At 39.3% G+C, this 16,731-nt stretch overlaps 1 protein-coding gene across 5 annotated transcripts in view; it reads right to left on the reverse strand.

Moving 5' to 3' along the window:
- afg2a (AAA ATPase AFG2A) overlaps positions 1-16,731 on the reverse strand; it is a 578,508-nt gene that overhangs the window by 323,710 nt on the left and 238,067 nt on the right. Inside the window, exon 15 of one of the 5 annotated variants that reach the window (XM_087980098.1) lies at positions 5,517-5,669. The exons of the other annotated variants lie outside the window; for them this stretch is intronic. Within the exon in view, the coding sequence (XP_087836224.1) occupies positions 5,625-5,669 (45 nt within the window). The 3' untranslated portion in view covers positions 5,517-5,624. Of the gene's footprint in view, positions 1-5,516; positions 5,670-16,731 lie in introns of those variants that run through there. 5 annotated transcript variants of the gene reach the window in all.

Here is a 16,731-nt window from a genome sequence, read left to right on the forward strand (position 1 = left end):
TGTACATTGATAAAACCTTTAATTATCTGGGGTCAAAGACTTGAAAGGAATCTGGATTTGCATTTTAATCAGCAGTCTACCTCCTAACTGATTGAAGGATTCAACAAGGGCAGCTAGTTTTAATGTTGTAACTTTTTGCTTGTACACACAGTGTCTTATACCTGCCTATGTACCATGCCTGAGGAAGGTGTGGAGCTCTGAAGCTTGAAATTTCAAATAAACCTGTTGGTCTATAACCTGGTGTTGTTCTGAATTTTGACCTTGGTGACCCCAGTCCAACTCTGGCATCTCCATATCTCGCTGGCGAGACATTACGTGGCCTCTGTGGATCAGTAAGGGAAGACTCCTATTTGTGAATGAGCTGAAAATGTGTTGCTGGAACAGCGCAGCAGGTCCGGCAGCATCCAGGGAACAGGATGCTCTGATCTCCAACATCTGCAGACCTCACTTTCTCCTATTTGTGAATCACCAGTGATCTCAGTGATTGTTTTTCCTTGTGATGAAGAGTAGTAGACACCTGAACTTGTCTCTTCAGTGGCGTGCCCTGACCGTGGAATCAGAGGTAATTGGCTGGCTGGAGAACACAGGCTTCAATCAAGGAGGAATAATCTTCCTGTGCCCAATTTAACCATTTGACCATATATAAGTCATGATTAGTATTCTTCAGTGAGCCAGAAGCTGTTATTAGCAGCAGTGTGGATTTTTAAGTTTTAGAGTTGGAGCTAAAGGTTATCTGCTGCTTGAAGTGTTTGCAAATGCCCCCTTTCGTGGCAGATGTTGCACTGTGAATCACTAGCTAGTCAGTCTTGGCAATGATGTATTGTTTTCCCACCACAAAGACACCTCTTTGTATTCATTAACCCATTGCTAATTGGCTAAACAGCAGGCGATCATGTTTGCAGATAGAACGTAGGTGTTCTGCAAAGCAGTTGACCAATCTGCGATACATTTCCCTAATGTGAGCACTGAATACAGCAGACTAGATTGAGTGAAGTGCAGGTAAACTGCTGCTTCACCTGGAATGTATGTCTGAGGTCTCAGACAGTGAGGAGGAAGTAAACAGGCAGGTGTTGTATCTTCTGCGATTGCATGAGAAGGTGCCGTGAGGGTGTGGTGAGGTGTTGGGATGGAGAAAGAGTGGAACAGGGTGTCCCAGAGAGAATGATCCCTGCAGAAGGCTGACAAGGTAAGGGAAGGCAGGGAAATATGTGTCTGGTGGTAGCAGAGGTGATGGAAATAGCAGTTTATGATCCTCTGGATGCAGATACTGGTGATTGAAAAGTGAGGATGGGGGACCCTGTTGGCGCTGTGGGAGAAAAAGAGAAGGGGTGAGGACAGAAATGCAGGAGATGGGTCAGAAAAAGCTGAGGGCCCTGTCAACCTTGGTGGTGGGACAAAGGTAAACATTTCTGAGGCCCCTCTGTGGAAGGTGACATTTGAGAACAGATGCAATGAAGGCAGAGAAATCAGGAGAATGGGATGGTATCTTTACCAATCTCGGGTGTGAGGATGTATAATCCAGGTAACGATGGGAGTTGGTGGGTTTGTAATGGATATCGGTGGTCAACCTAAGCCCACAAGTGGAAACAGTGACTTTGAGGAAGGGAAGGGAGGAGACAGAACTTGACCAGTTGAAGGTAAGAGCAGGGTGGTAGTTGGAAGCAAAATGTATCCATTCTTTCAATTTTGGGAGAGAGAGGGAGAGGGAGGCAGCACCAATAATGTCATTAATGTTTCAAAGAAAGAGTTATGGGAGGGTCCTCAGCAGAAATGAAACTAGGCATTTTCCATGAACAATATGATTGCAAATGCTCTTTCCAGAGTTTAAACAGCAAATGGTGTAAGAAAAACAATCAGTCTGATGTTATTTTAATGCTATGATGTTTAAACACCGCTAATCCTAATTATTACATGTACTTAGAGTTAAGCTCTTATAGCTTTATTAGTACAATACCTGTACATGCAAATGAGTAAATAAAAGAGTTCTCTGTACAGTCTGTAATAGGCTATTTGTTAGATGTTTATGATGATAAGGACTGGTATTTTCAAAACCATTGCAAAGAACCAGTCATTGTGGTTAAATCTCCTTTCTTTCTTTGTGTCGTGATATCCTCTTTTGTTTTATTCATTTTAATTATGCAAGCCAGCAAGCTGTGAACATTTTGGCAGTCAGAAACTTGGTGATTCAATGTTAGCTACTTTCGAGTCCACTACTAGTTGCTGATTTCATTTCTGTTTAGTAATGGGGTGGGGCTTATTTTAAAGTTTCAATTTGTCACTCAAAATAGTACATGGGTTACTGAAAAGAAGTTCAAGAGTTATAGTCAGTCAGTTGCAGTGAAAAAGAAATAGGGAGGAATAAAAAGACATAGGCACAACAGTAGGCTATTTAGTCCATTGAGCCTGCTACATCATTTAATATGAGATGGAAATGTGTTGCTGGAAAAGCGCAGCAGGTCAGGCAGCATCTAGGGAAGAGGAGAATCGACGTTTCGGGCATTTCGCTACCACATCATTTAATATGATCATGGTTGATTGAACTCATCAATGACTTTTACCAACACGATGCCCATAACTGTTTACGCTATTGATAATCAAAAATCTACTTTAAACATATTCAAAGACTGAGTTTACACTGACTTCTGGGATTGAGAGTTCCAAAGATTAACCACTCTGAGTAAATAAAATGTGTTTTCATCTTAATCCTAAATGGCATTCCTCTTCGTTTTAAATTGTGCCAACTGGTTCTCAACTCCCCAACAAGGGGAAACATCTTAGCTGTATCTACCTTGTCTATCCTTTTAAGAGGTTTCAATGAAATATCTCTCATTATCTAGAGAATACAGGCTCAGTTTGTCCAATCTCTCTCCGCAGGACAGTCCTGCAATCCCAGAAACAAGTTTGGTAAACCTGTTTTTACATAGCATAGTAAAGCTAATGATTTGTTGTTCCAAACTGTGAAATTTTGAGAGGTTCCAACACTTTAAAAATAAATTACTGGTCCCTAGCCAAATCGTAACATAAATGTGATGGTCTGGTCTGGGATCATAATATGGGGCACCTGAAAAATCTTTATGCAGTCAGCCAGAGTCAACATTTTTTGTGTTTGCCTAAATTATTTGCTTTTTGAAGCAGTAACTATCAACATAGATAAAGGGAAACCTGTACAAGTAGTGTATGTAGAATTTCATGTTTGTATACAAAATAGGAAATCACCCTTAGCTGGTCATTTATTAGCATGGATAGAGAACTAGTTAGCTAACAGAAACAGAGAATAGGCATAAATGCATCATTTTTGGATTGGCAAAGTGCAGTGCCACAGGGTTCAGTGCTGGGACCACAACTATTTACAAACTATGTTGATGACTTGGATGAACAAATTGAGTCTATGATTGATAAGCTTGTTTATGACACGAACATAGGGAGCAAAGTTAAGTTATGACAAGGTGGCTAAGAGACTGCAAAGGGATATAAATAGGGTAAGTGACTTGAAAGAGTTTAACCGATGGAATCTAATGTTGGAAAGTGTGAACTTGTCCACTTTGGCAGGCAAAATAAACAAAAGCAGCATATTCTTTGAATGGATGCCCTTACCGGATATAGGGATCTGGATGACCTCATAAAAAGTTAGTATGCAAATATAGCAAGTGATTAGGAAGGCAAATAGAATTCTGTCCTTTCGTGCAAGAGGAATGGAACATAAATGTTGGATGTTGCACTACAGGTGTATAGAGTATTGTTTACAGGAAGGTATGAGATATCCAGGGAAGATTAACTCAACTCATTCCTGGGAAGAAGAATTTATTCTGTGCGGCAAAGGTTTTCAGATTGGGCCTGTTTCCACTGCAGTTTATTACAGGTGATCTTACTGAAACATATGAGACCCTGAGGAGAGTTCACAGTGTGGATGCAAAGAAGTTTGTTTACCATTATGTGCGAGACTAGAACTAGGAAACACTATTTAAAAATGGAGTCTCCCATTGGTGATGGAAACGAGGGGAAATGTCTTTTCTCAAGGATTGAGGGTCAGTGGAACTGTCCACCAAAGTGAGTAGTGGAGACAGTGTCACTGAACATTTTTAGGGCAGAGATTGATGGTTCTTTAACAAAGAAAGGAAACAAAAGTTATCAGAAACAGGCAGAAAAGTGGAGTTGAGGCAAAGCTATATCAACCATGATCTTACTGAATGGCACAGCAAGTTTTGAGAAGCTGAATGGTAAGGTTACTCCTGCTCCAAATTCATACATTTGCATGCTAAATAAAACAAATAACGGCTAATGCTGAAGATCTTCAACAAAAACAGAAGTTGCTGGACAAACTCAGCAAATCTGGCAGCACGCTGCCACACCTGCCGAATTTCTCCAACAATTTATTTTATATATCTGTATGTATGTCTAGTTTGATGTCACTTCCTGCCACACGGTGTGAAGATGGCACCAATGAACAGGAAAATAGTATCAGTAACATAATAACTGATAGAGAAGCTCACCCTTACGTAGACAAGATTGTAATATGAAATGCCTGAAATAAGAAGTCATGATTACTTGCATACAGATTTTCATATCATCATTTGCATTTGTCTTACAACACATCTGTTACTCTCAACTTGTTAATGTAAATTCTATTTGCTGGGGAGTCAATATTTCCCTCTGAATTAGAATTTAAGGTTTGTTCATCAGAACCTCAAAGAATTACTGACTCAATCTGTAAAGCTCTGAAGGGAAATAAGCAACTCAGCACTTGTGAAATTGTGCACTGACCCACTAATTGAATCCCTCTGCACAGAAGACATGAAGTAAAGGTCACTGGATGCATTTAATTCAGATCATCTTTACACTAGCAGTGTTAAGTGCAACAGGAGATAACATATTCTATAAGAACGTCCAGTGCAGCACTAAAGTGTCAGAGCTGGCAAGACATCTGGGTGTTCAGCTGGAGTTTCAGTGATCCAAAGAGCAGTGAGTTTTCCCCATGACCTGACCAAAATTCTTTGTTCAATCATCATAAATATTTAATTCATTTCATTGCTGTTTACTGTGGTGCAGAATAACTGCTGAACATTCCTATAATAAGTAACTGCACTTCAAAAGTAATTAATTGCATGACATGCTGAGACATTTCCAGGAGGTGATAAGACACCACACAATCACGTATATTTCAATGAAGGTAATCAAAGATGTCTTGTTTCACTGGAGTTAAACTGTCAAACTATCTATAATGACAAGCACTGAAGCATCCCCTACGTAAACAGAGCTGGCACATCTGGGGGTCTCATGAACTGTATAATTAAAATACCCTACAAGAATATTTGACCTTTGTCTATTCAAAGAACAGAAAAACCTAAATGAAAACAATGAAGGTCTGATTATTACCTGGATTTCTCTGTAAATCTAACTCCTTTTTGGCACCACCACAGTACTGTCAACATTTTATTTTGTTTCCATCTCAGAAGTTTTGAAGCTAGCTTTAATCATGTAAAATTTGAAGCAGACACAAAGCTCTTCTAAGGTTTTTATTTCACCTTGAATTAGTGTCTTACATTTAAAACACCTTTCATCATCAGCTTGTATTGCCTTCGGGTGCCTATAAATTCCTCTTTGTCTCTGTAGTGCTGTCTATCAGGTCATGTCATCAGTTTTACTGCAGGCAAGAGACACCACACCTCTTCCTGAGACAGAGACAACAGAACAATTACCAAGTCAGGCCTCAATAGCAACCATTACAACCATTCTTCTTTGCTTAGCAACTTATCAGAAACTGGTCACTAAGTTAAACAAGGTTACATTCCCAATGGTGAAATTCCCTGTAAAGACAAACTAAATTTGTTTAATATTACATTCCACGACACTGCAATCCTGTTGCTATAAATCCTATGTCTTATGATTCTGCTCTACAACCACCTGATGAAGAAGCAGCGCTTCAAAACCCAGTGCCTCCAAATAAACCTGTTGGACTATAACCTGGTGTTGTGTGATTTTTAACTTTGTACACCCCAGTCCAACACTGGCACCTCCACATCATTCCAGTGATAGATATGGCTGATATCTTGGCTAAGCTGAAAATGTGTTGCTGGAAAAGTGCAGCAGGTCAGGCAGCATCCAGGGAACAGGAGAATCGACGTTTCGGGCATAAGCCCTTCGTCAGGGCTTATGATTCTCCTGTTCCTTGGATGCTGCCTGACCTGCTGCACTTTTCCAGCAACACATTTTCAGCTCTGATCTCCAGCATCGGCAGCCCTCACTTTCTCGCACAGAAATAATATATAGGTTTATATCTGCCCCTCCTTAGCTACCTGACGAAGGACCAATGCTCCAAAAGCTTGCACTTCCAAATAAACCTGTTGGACTATAACCTGGTGTTGTGATTTTTTAACTTTGTCCTCTCTCGTCAAGTAATTCCTACTGTTCGTTACATTTCTCTGTATTAGTTTCTCAGTTCACTAACACCTGATTCAAACCCCAGCTCATTACGACAACCATGTAAGTTCATTCATGGGCAGTTTAAAACTATTTTTGAATCATGTTCAAGCTGTTGAATGTTAATTTAATAATTATGTTAAATTGATTACTACAGCAGCTAAAAAAAATTACCAAGAGTCAAAGCAAGAATATCACAATCTGGAATAAAATTATACTGCAGGAAATGAGAGAAATTCATAGGAAATTCTTCCATACAGTCAGCATATTCCACATGATGAAGAATGTGGATTGACACTTGTTCCGTTTTTTTTGCATATGTAAGTTCCAGCCTAAGTCATATTTTACTTTAATAATATACTCTGCTTTTATTTATATTACTTCAGATTTGTTTGCATAACTGAAATGTTGGAAGGCAGGTGATTTACTTCTTTATACTTCTGTCACATTGATTTGATTTGATTTATTATTGTCACACGGTAGTAAAAAGTTTTGTTTTGTGTGCAGTACACACAGATCATACCATGTGAAGTGCTGCCAGTGAAGGTGCACAAAGAGCAAGGTCAACATTTTTTTTTAATTTGAGAGGTCCATTCAGAAGTCTAACAACAGTGGGCAAGCAACTTATCTTGAATCTGTTGGTACGTGTTTTCAAACTTGTGTATCTTCTGCTGAATGGAAGAGGTTGGAAGAGTTTATAACCGGGGTGGGAGGGGTCTTTTTAGTAGCTAATTGTTTTAGTTACCAGGAGATGCACAGCTCTACCCATTCTTTCCCTGTAAGAAAACAGCAGGCTTCCATTCAGAAATATTGCCCTGAATATTTAAAAGATTTTGTGAATTTGTTTGAAGCAAAAAAAGTTTCATAGTACAGAATAATATTGCTGAAAGATATAACATTTTGTTGAAGCATTTCAGCCAAACATCAGGAAAAAATTAAAAAATACAAATGGTAAGGGGAACAATATTTTTATACTGCATGAGCAGAGTATGCTGACTGGTTGGCAAGTGGATTCTGATTGGTAAAGATCTTTCCAGGGCGAATGCATGTTCCTGTGACGTTCTTCTGCCACTGCTTCAATGCAGCCAGAATCAAGCTCAACCAAAGACAAAGTCACCAATCCTCAGATGCCACCTTTCTCTGCGCGCCTACCTTCTCTGACATAGCAGCCGCCAACTCCGATGCCAGGTCCTATGCTTGCCCTGGAAAAGTAAATAAGGGCTTACTCGAGTTGGCTCTGGGCTCACTTGCTGCAATCCAGAGGTCCAAGTTGGGCTCACTCAAGTCCATTCTGGGCTCATTTTCATTGGTGAAGGCTTGCTCTGAGGAATGAACCAGAGTCTGTCACCTACTTTGTTCAGTTGAATCAGGCATGTGCACATTTCCAACTGTCGAACTTAATATTGAGTCCAGCTGTTTTCAGTATAGATTCCAGCATCTGCAGTAATTTGCTCCTACAGGTTAAGAATTACTCTGACAACCAGTTTAAGGTAGTCAAAACTGTAGTGTGCTGTATTTATCAATATTAGAAGCTACATAGGTTAATACACAGGGTCCTGTTTTTTGAAGACAAGAAGAACGTATATTCACACTGGGCTTATTTTAACCGGACTAAATCGGTAAAAGGTACTCTATGGTTCATTCCTCAGGGCAATACTTTGACTCATTACAGTCAAGTGGCCTAGTTTAAATTTAGACAAAACTTAACAGTTAAAAGTCAATTATTCAACTACAGTATTCAGCAAGTCAACATGTCTATTAACCAGAGTCCACATCACAGCCAAATCAGCTTGCTCTGCTTTACAGAACAAAAGTGCTGTTCCCTTTTACACTGCAATTCATAGAACATAGAACAATACAGCGCAGAACAGGCCCTTAGGCCCACGATGTTGTGCCGAACATTTGTCCTAGCTTAAGCACCTAGCATGTACCTATCCAATTGCCGCTTAAAAGTCACCAATGATTCTGACTCTGCCACTCCCACAGGCAGTGCACTCCATGCCCACACCACTCTCTGGGTAAAGAACCTACCCCTGACATCCCCCCTATATCTTCCACCCTTCACCGGGGAAAAAGTCTCTGACTGTCTACTCTATCTATTCCCTTGATCATCTTATAAACCTCTATCAAGTCACTCCTCATCCTTCGCTGTTCCAATGAGAAAAGGCCTAGCCCTCTCAACCTATCCTCGTACGACCTATTCTCCATTCCAGGCAACATCCTGATAAATCTCCTCTGTACCCTCTCCAAAGCTTCCACATCTTTCCTAAAATGAGGCGACCAGAACTGCACACACTACTCCAAATGTGGCCTTATCAAGGTCCTATACAGCTGCAACATCACCTCACGACTCTTGAATTCAATCCCTCTGCTAATGAATGCTAATACACCATAGGCCTTCTTACAAGCTCTATCCACCTGAGTGACAACTTTCAAAGATCTATGAACATAGACCCCAAGATCCCTCTGCTCCTCCACCTTACTAAGAACCCTACCGTTAACCCTGTATTCCGCATTCTTATTTGTCTTTCCAAAATGGACAACCTCACACTTGACAGGGTTGAACTCCATCTGCCACTCCTCAGCCCAGCTCTGCATCATATCTAAGTCCCTTTGCAGCCGACAATAGCCCTCCCCACTATCCACAACTCCACCAATCTTCGTATCGTCTGCAAATTTACTGACCCCACCCTTCGACTCCCTCTTCCAAGTCATTAATAAAAATTACGAACAGCAGAGGACCCAGAACTGATCCCTGCGGAACTCCACTTGTAACTGGGCTCCAGGCTGAATATTTACCATCTACCACCACTCTCTGACTTCGACCGGTTAGCCAGTTCTCTATCCAACTGGCCAAACTTCCCACTATCCCATGCCTCCTGACTTTCCGTATAAGCCTACCATGGGGAACCTTATCAAATGCCTTACTAAATCCATGTACACTGCATTCACTGCTCTATCCTCATCCACATGCTTGGTCACCTCCTCAAAGAATTTGTGTGAATGCAAGATGAAAAGCTTTGATAAATTGTATCTTTTTCAGTCATAAACCATAATCTGATCTCTAGTATGTCCCAATAGGTCAGGGTATCATGTAATCAACCTTGTCCCCTATTATTTCTTTTGCATTTTGAAATTTTATATTTCATCTGCAGAGAGCACAGTAAACTCATGAGAGTTTAGTACATACCCAGCAGGAACAACTATTGTCAGGAAGCCAAGATACGTTCAGCAACTGAATCATTGCAAAACCTGTAGTGGACGGCTTTTTGTCATTAAGAAACAATAAATCTCACAGAAATTAACTTTAAGAGTTTCATGGTTAAAACAGAGAATTGCTTCTGCTTGCATTCACCATTCAATCCATTCTTGAGTCAGCTGGATAAGCAGAGAGGAGAGATTAAAACATTCCAACACAGAGAAGCCAAAAAGCTTTGCTAATCAGTTCTGAAAATATTGTCAGAACCAGAGGACACAGTTTAAAAATAAGGGGTAGGTCATTTAGAACAGAGTTGAGGAGAAACTTCTTTACCCAGAGAGTGATGGATATTTGGAATGCTCTGCCCCAGAAGGCAGTGGAGGCCAAGTCTCTGGATACTTTCAAGAAAGAGATGGATAGAGCCCTTAAAGATAGTGGAATCAAGGGTTACGGGGATAAGGCAGGAACAGGATACTGATTGTGGATGATCAGCCATGATCATAATAAATGGTGGTGCTGGCTCGAAGGGCCGAATGGCCTACTCCTGCACCTATTGTCTATTGTCAGAAACCAGCCTTTTCAAAGTTGATATGTCTTATGCTCACAATCTGTTTATATATTCAGAATACAATAAGACATGAGCCAACATTTACTGATGAAAATAATACCCTGTGGATTGCCTGGCTTGGAAAGATAGAACAGCTTGCTGGTAGGTTCTTTCCCACTCTCCAGTGTCATAATTATCAATGATCTGAAGCAATCATATAGTATACATAAAAATGTCATCAAGCCATGCAGACAGACAATGCTGGATGCGGTCTCTTGATTCTGTATTGTATAAAGTTTCACATGGCTCATTTGTTTTGACCTAAAATTAAAGAAATTTACTACTTGAAGTTAAGCTTCTTTCTACATTCCCACTTATTTGTTCCTCCAATCCCATCTGCCCACTCCTTAGTTCTAGATCTGTACTGGACGATATTTGAGTAGATTTGACTGTGTAGTGCAAGTGTGTTATATAAAGAATATTTACCCTATCAAATGAGTAATTCAATTTTTTCTTCACTCTACATCTTGCAAATACCGCAATAAGTTCAGGTGATCGTTCTTCAGAGGAGTCAAGATAGCAGTTGCAAGGTCTAACTTGTTGAAGGCATCTTTGAACAGTACAGTTAAATCTAGACAGCAATGATAATTAAGTGCACAAATGCTCCATGCAGCTCCTTAGTATATTAATACACATAATTTAATGGGTATGGAAAGTGCTGAATTGAGGTCTCAATTAGGAAATAGCTTGTAAAAAAAAACAGATTTACAAGTGGGTAATCCCGATAGAATTTAAATTCGCTGGGGTTACAGAAGACTAAAATTATCGAATAAATATAAATAAGCTGCAGATCTATGTGGAACTGTTCTGAATACACTCAATAGAGTTGCCACCTTTCAGGATTTTTCATCTCCTTCTTCAGTCCCAGAATCTTTGGGTTGCATTATGTTCAGGTTTGGTGTATTAAAATAAATTGAATTTGCCAAGTTGTTCTTTCAAAATGCCACAGGTGCAGGCAGGGAAGATATGTACTCAAACCAGACAGCACAGCTTTTGGAAGGTAATTACTTTACTCATGCAATTGTCTCATTCCAGACTCATTAGCTTAGCTGGCCCCCATTCAGTTTTAAATGACCTGCCATACCAAATTCACATTTTCTGGGGGCTGGAGAGGATTTCTATCGTCTAATGATATATTGGTTAGTATATGCACATACTGACTGCAAGATGTTAAGACCTTTTTCTGGAGTGACAAATGACCTGTCATACTGAATTCAAGCATTCCAAAGCCTGAACAAGCACTGTACATTTTGGGTTTGCAATGCCTGTCCAACATCTGGTTGGAAATGCTCCTCTAGTGAAGGAGGAATGTAACAGATTTTATTGGTAGTCCTGTTGGTAGACAGGCAGTCATCCAACTAGCATCAGACACCTCTCCCAGGTACCCAAAAAAAGGTTTCGAAAATAGAGTTTTCTAAAGGTAGATTTAGACCTTAATCCTGAAAATAAAATCCATGGGGTCAGTTTTCATGTTTAGAAGCAAAAGGAATACCAAAATGAATCAAACTAGTTCACAAAAGAAGTGCGCGTTTCGTTATTTTGCTCATTTTCAAAACAAAACAGAAATAAAACTATGTAAATGGATTTTGCTCTATTATTCTTTATGGTCACTTGCTTTCTTTGAATTAAAACAATTTTGTATTTCATAGTTGGTCTTTACTTTCAGATGGTTTGATCCTCTTTTGAAAAGTTGCAGAGTCACTACAAAATAGGAAGAGGTTGTCCACCCACTGAGTTCATCTCAGAAAAGCAATTCAAACAGTACCATTCCTTTCCTTTATCATGTCCTCGTGTAAAACTATTTCCTCAAATGCCTTACCAAATGGCAATAAGGTGGTTTAGCAAAAAGATTTAAGAACAGCTTTATATCTGAAAATGACATCAATTGCAGAACTCACACTGTATACTTTAAACTGATTGGAAAATTTAAGATGGAAAAGAAAAGCAATAAATAAATTGGATTTGCACCACATTAAAATTTAGCTGGTTCAAAACTTGAAATAACAACCGGTAAAAAGTAATATAAAAATTAAATGCTTCAACAATAACGAAAATAGAGCATCCACTCAAACATGGCTCAAAGTCATGTGTCTAACCTCATAGATAAAACCGAAATGCCCCTAATCACTTACAAATGTGCTTTGAACAAAAAGCTTATCTAATGGTACAAGCATCACAACTGAAGCATTTTATAGTTGAGTATGAATAAGCACATTTGAATCAATATCATATCATCTAGATGGCTTCCAAGTATTTTACAATCAATTAAGTTTGGAAGCTTGGGTACTGTTGCTGCATAGGCAAATGCAACAATACATTGTGGAGCATTGGTGTGCACAGTCATCAAATGAAATGAGTAATTAGCAAAACCTACAGATTTAGCAGAGGGAAGAATGCTGACCAGAAAAAGTTTGCATTCTTTTTTTAAATGGGATGTATCATATACATCCGGAACTCTATGCCTACAGAGTGGTGGAGAGTGAGGCTGTCAATGATTACAAAAGTAAATTGGGTCAGCACTTGAAGGCAATAAATCTGCAGCATTACAGCGATATAGCAGGAGGATGGGATTGACTGGATTGTTCCATTGACAGCCACTATGCACTCAAGCATCCTCCTCCTGCATCACAAAGATCAAAATGACTCCAGTGGTTACGAAAAGGCAGCAAGGACCATTTTAACATATCCTGTCCAAAAGCTGGCAGTTTCAAAAATATTTCTTCAATACTGAAATGAATTAACAGCCTAGATTATTTACTTGTGTCCGGAGGTGGAGCTTGAATTTACATTGCCTCCTAGATCTCGATTTTAAGATTCTCAGCCTCTTTTTTTTACATGACTCTATGCCCTCACTTACTCCCGAATTCTGTAAACTGCCCCATTCCATCAACCCTTCAAGATAACTGTTCTTTCAATTCTGGCCCCTTGTGCACCTTTAAATTAGACCACCACTGGCAATTATGGCTTCACCTGCTACACCCATGAGCACTGGAATTCACTCCCTGAAGCTCTCTCCGCCTCTCTATTTTGTTTTTTTTTCTTTAAAGTCATTTCTTAAATGCAGAGAAAAAAAGAGAGAAACAGTGGTAATACTTCAAAGTGATGATGATGACCCTGCATCAGAGCTTTCTAAAATATTAACTATTTTCTCTCCACAAATGATGCCAGCATATTTGCAGCATTTTCTGTTTTTATGTCAGATTTCTAGCATCTGCTAAATATTTGCTCTTGTTCCAGAATCATAAAGCTGTACATTATGGAAAGATGGTTTGGTCCAACTCCTCTACGCTGACCAGATGTCCTAAATTAATCTAGAGCCATTTGCCAGCATTTGGCCCAAATCCCTCCAAGCCCTTTCTATTCATGTACCCATCCAGATGCTTTATAAATGTAATTGTACCAGCCTCCACCACTTTCTTTGCAGATCATTCCACACATGCACTACACTCTGAAAAAATTGCCCCTAGGTCCCTTTTAAATCTTTCCCCTTTCACCTTAAATCTATGCCCTCTAGTTTTGGACTACCCTAGGGAAATGACTTTGGCTACTCAGCCTATCCATGCCTCTCTTGATTTTACGAACATTTTTTAAGGTCAACCTTCAGCCTCTGAAGCTCCAGGGAAAACAACCCGAGCCTATTCAGCCTCTTCCTATAGCTCAAACTCTCCAACCTGGCAATATCCTTGTAAATCTTTTCTGAACACTTTTGAATTTCACAACATACTTCCTAAAAGTAGGGAGACTAGAATTGAACACTGTTCCAAAAGTGGCCTAACCAATATCCTCTGCAGCCAAAAATCACCTCCCAACTCCTATACTCAATGCACTGACCAATAAAGGCAAGCAAACTAAACACCTTCTTCACTGTCCTGTCTACCACAACTCCACTTCCAAAACTTTATTCAACAACATTCTCCAGGATCTCATCGTTAAGTATATAAGTCCTGCCCTGACATGCCTTTCCAAAATGCAGCATCTCACATTTGTCTAAATTAAAATCCATCTGCCACTCATCAGCCCATCAGATTAAGGTGCTAGGTTTTAACCTATTTTTTTGACTAGACTTGTGATTATTTGTCCTAATAGCTCATGCGTTAGCTTGGTGTCAAATCATGTTTTCTAAAATGTAAAGCATTATAAGGTGTCTTGGGACCTCTTAATTTACTAAGTTAAAAGCACTATATAAATGCAAGCTGCAGTTCAGTCAGAGACTCCAGGACAGCTGTAAATAAAAGGGAGAAAAATGGTAACACAAGTACTGTAGCAGCTGCAGGAGTGGCTTTAAGTGTGCCTAACAGTAGTGTGGCTGAGTTAATGCAGCCATGTCTATACTGATGAGCTAATTGTGTGTAAGACAGATGGTTTGATTCTAGTACTTGAAAAAAGAATGTGGTGAAGGGCAGTGACTAAAGTCCTACTTGGAAGAAAATCTTAAGAAGAACTGTCAAATTGTGGCCACAGTTACTTTCTATAATAGTACTGAGATTTATCGAAAGAAACAGCTACATGAGAAGAGACAAAAGTATGTACAAGGTGTAAGGAGAGTACAGATAGTGGTGTACAGTGGAAGAAGGAAAGAAAAGAGAAAACGGAAATACAACAAAATGGCGAGAGACAGATAGATAGTAGCAGAGTGCACCCCACTGAGGCCTCACCCTGACAGTCAAATGCCTAAACGTACAAGATCAGAATACATAATTCTTAGAGAACATGAGAACAAAGATATCATCTTTAGAACAGTAGTTTTGAAGCAAACATTTCTGCTTTGATTTTTAAAGTTATAATTCCCTCCAGAATTGAGGTTTGGTGACTTTTTGATTTTGAGGGGGAGAAAAGCTAGAAGAGACATCTAGTCATCTTTATATGATCAAGTGAACAGTGGTATGTTTTAACTCGCCCACTTCAACACATCATATGCATAAACAAAAACTGTTCATAAATACTTAGTGAATATAATGTCCTTGGTAGGTATATTATAACCAATTTATTATATAAATTTTAATTGCTCTGAAAATTGGCTCATTTCTAGGGCACTAGCTGACTGCCAAACCATATTTTTGAATTTTTTTTGTTCAGGCATGTTAAGTAAATATACTTTTCCAAATCCACAAATGCTGAAACCACAGTGCTCTCCACTCCTGCTGCTACAGTTGCTATCTTGCAATAGTTGTATTAACTTCTTTTTGGCCTTCATGCTTTCTGGAAAAAATGTGAACTCCCAAAAAGTAATATTATCATACTACTGGGTTTATTCAGTTTCTGTAAACTCACTTATATGTGTAACTGCCCAACACTCACCAGTACCTTTGTTAGAAGTACTTACTCACGCAATCAGGTAAACTATGACAATCAGAAGTGCAGGAAGGACAGTCTTTCCACCCACCCAGGTAAGTCTTGAAATTGTATTCTTGTTCCACAGACAGCAAGCTTTTTTGCTTATAAAAATAAGAGACAAGTGTATTTTGAATTGACAGCTAAACTCTGATATTGCTGTCACCACCCTGTTTATTATATTATTCCCAACCCATTGTTGACATGACAGCCTCTCATATTCATATACCTTCAGTCAATGCTCAGGACATTTTATTCAACACTCAAAGATTTAGCTTTTAATAATTTTAGATTTATTGTTCATGAAGAAATGGAATAACTTGTCTATAGTTCTCCTATAATGCATGCTTGTTAAACGTGATTTGGTCGTAACGCAATTTGTGAATTGTGGGCTTTCTAAAATAAATATAACTCCTGTTCGCTGTTCTGCGATTCCATCCCAGGCACGAGCTGAACAGCAAAACCCAGCGTCTCAGGGTCCTCTGTGTGCAAAACACAAATTCAGGGTGTTCAGCTAAAACAGGAATGCAATCAGCTCTGCCGGCCTTGAAACTTAGCTTGAAACGGGGAATTGTAGTCTACTTTTAGAAGGAACGTTATTTCAAATTGGGGAGAGAATCTTGAGGAGGACTGAATTTCCGCATCGGCATTATGTAGTCAGTCAGCTCACGTGCTTTCTGGTGAAGAGCTTCATGAAAGGTATGGTGCTGTAGTCAGTGATTTAAAGTGTTAAATTTACTGTATTATTTCTTTAAAATATATAATTTAAAGATTTACTTAGATTGTGCTACTGTTTGTGTTAGAATAACTACTATTTTTGTCATGATTTGGAGATGCCGGTGTTGGACTGGGGTGTACAAAGTTAAAAATCACACAACACCAGGTTATAGTCCAACAGGTTTAATTGGAAGCACACTAGCTTTCGGAGCGACGCCCCTTCAAACGTCGCTCTGAAAGCTAGCGTGCTTCCAATTAAACCCGTTGGACCATAACCTGGTGTTGTGTGATTTTTAACCTTGTACTATTTTTGTATCAATTTTTATTGATATTTTTGGTGATTTGCCCCAACTCTGTTTTTCCTATAGGCCCCATTCTTTATGTTGTGCGATGTTCTATAACACGGTGTCGCACGGGAACATAATTATCACATTATAGGAGAACTACCTGTACACAGTAT

The sequence above is a fragment of the Chiloscyllium plagiosum genome, unplaced genomic scaffold (genome assembly GCF_037043375.1).
Source record: "Chiloscyllium plagiosum isolate Xiang-an unplaced genomic scaffold, Cpla_swu_hap1 HiC_scaffold_36, whole genome shotgun sequence".
NCBI classification, from domain to species: Eukaryota; Metazoa; Chordata; class Chondrichthyes; order Orectolobiformes; family Hemiscylliidae; genus Chiloscyllium; species Chiloscyllium plagiosum.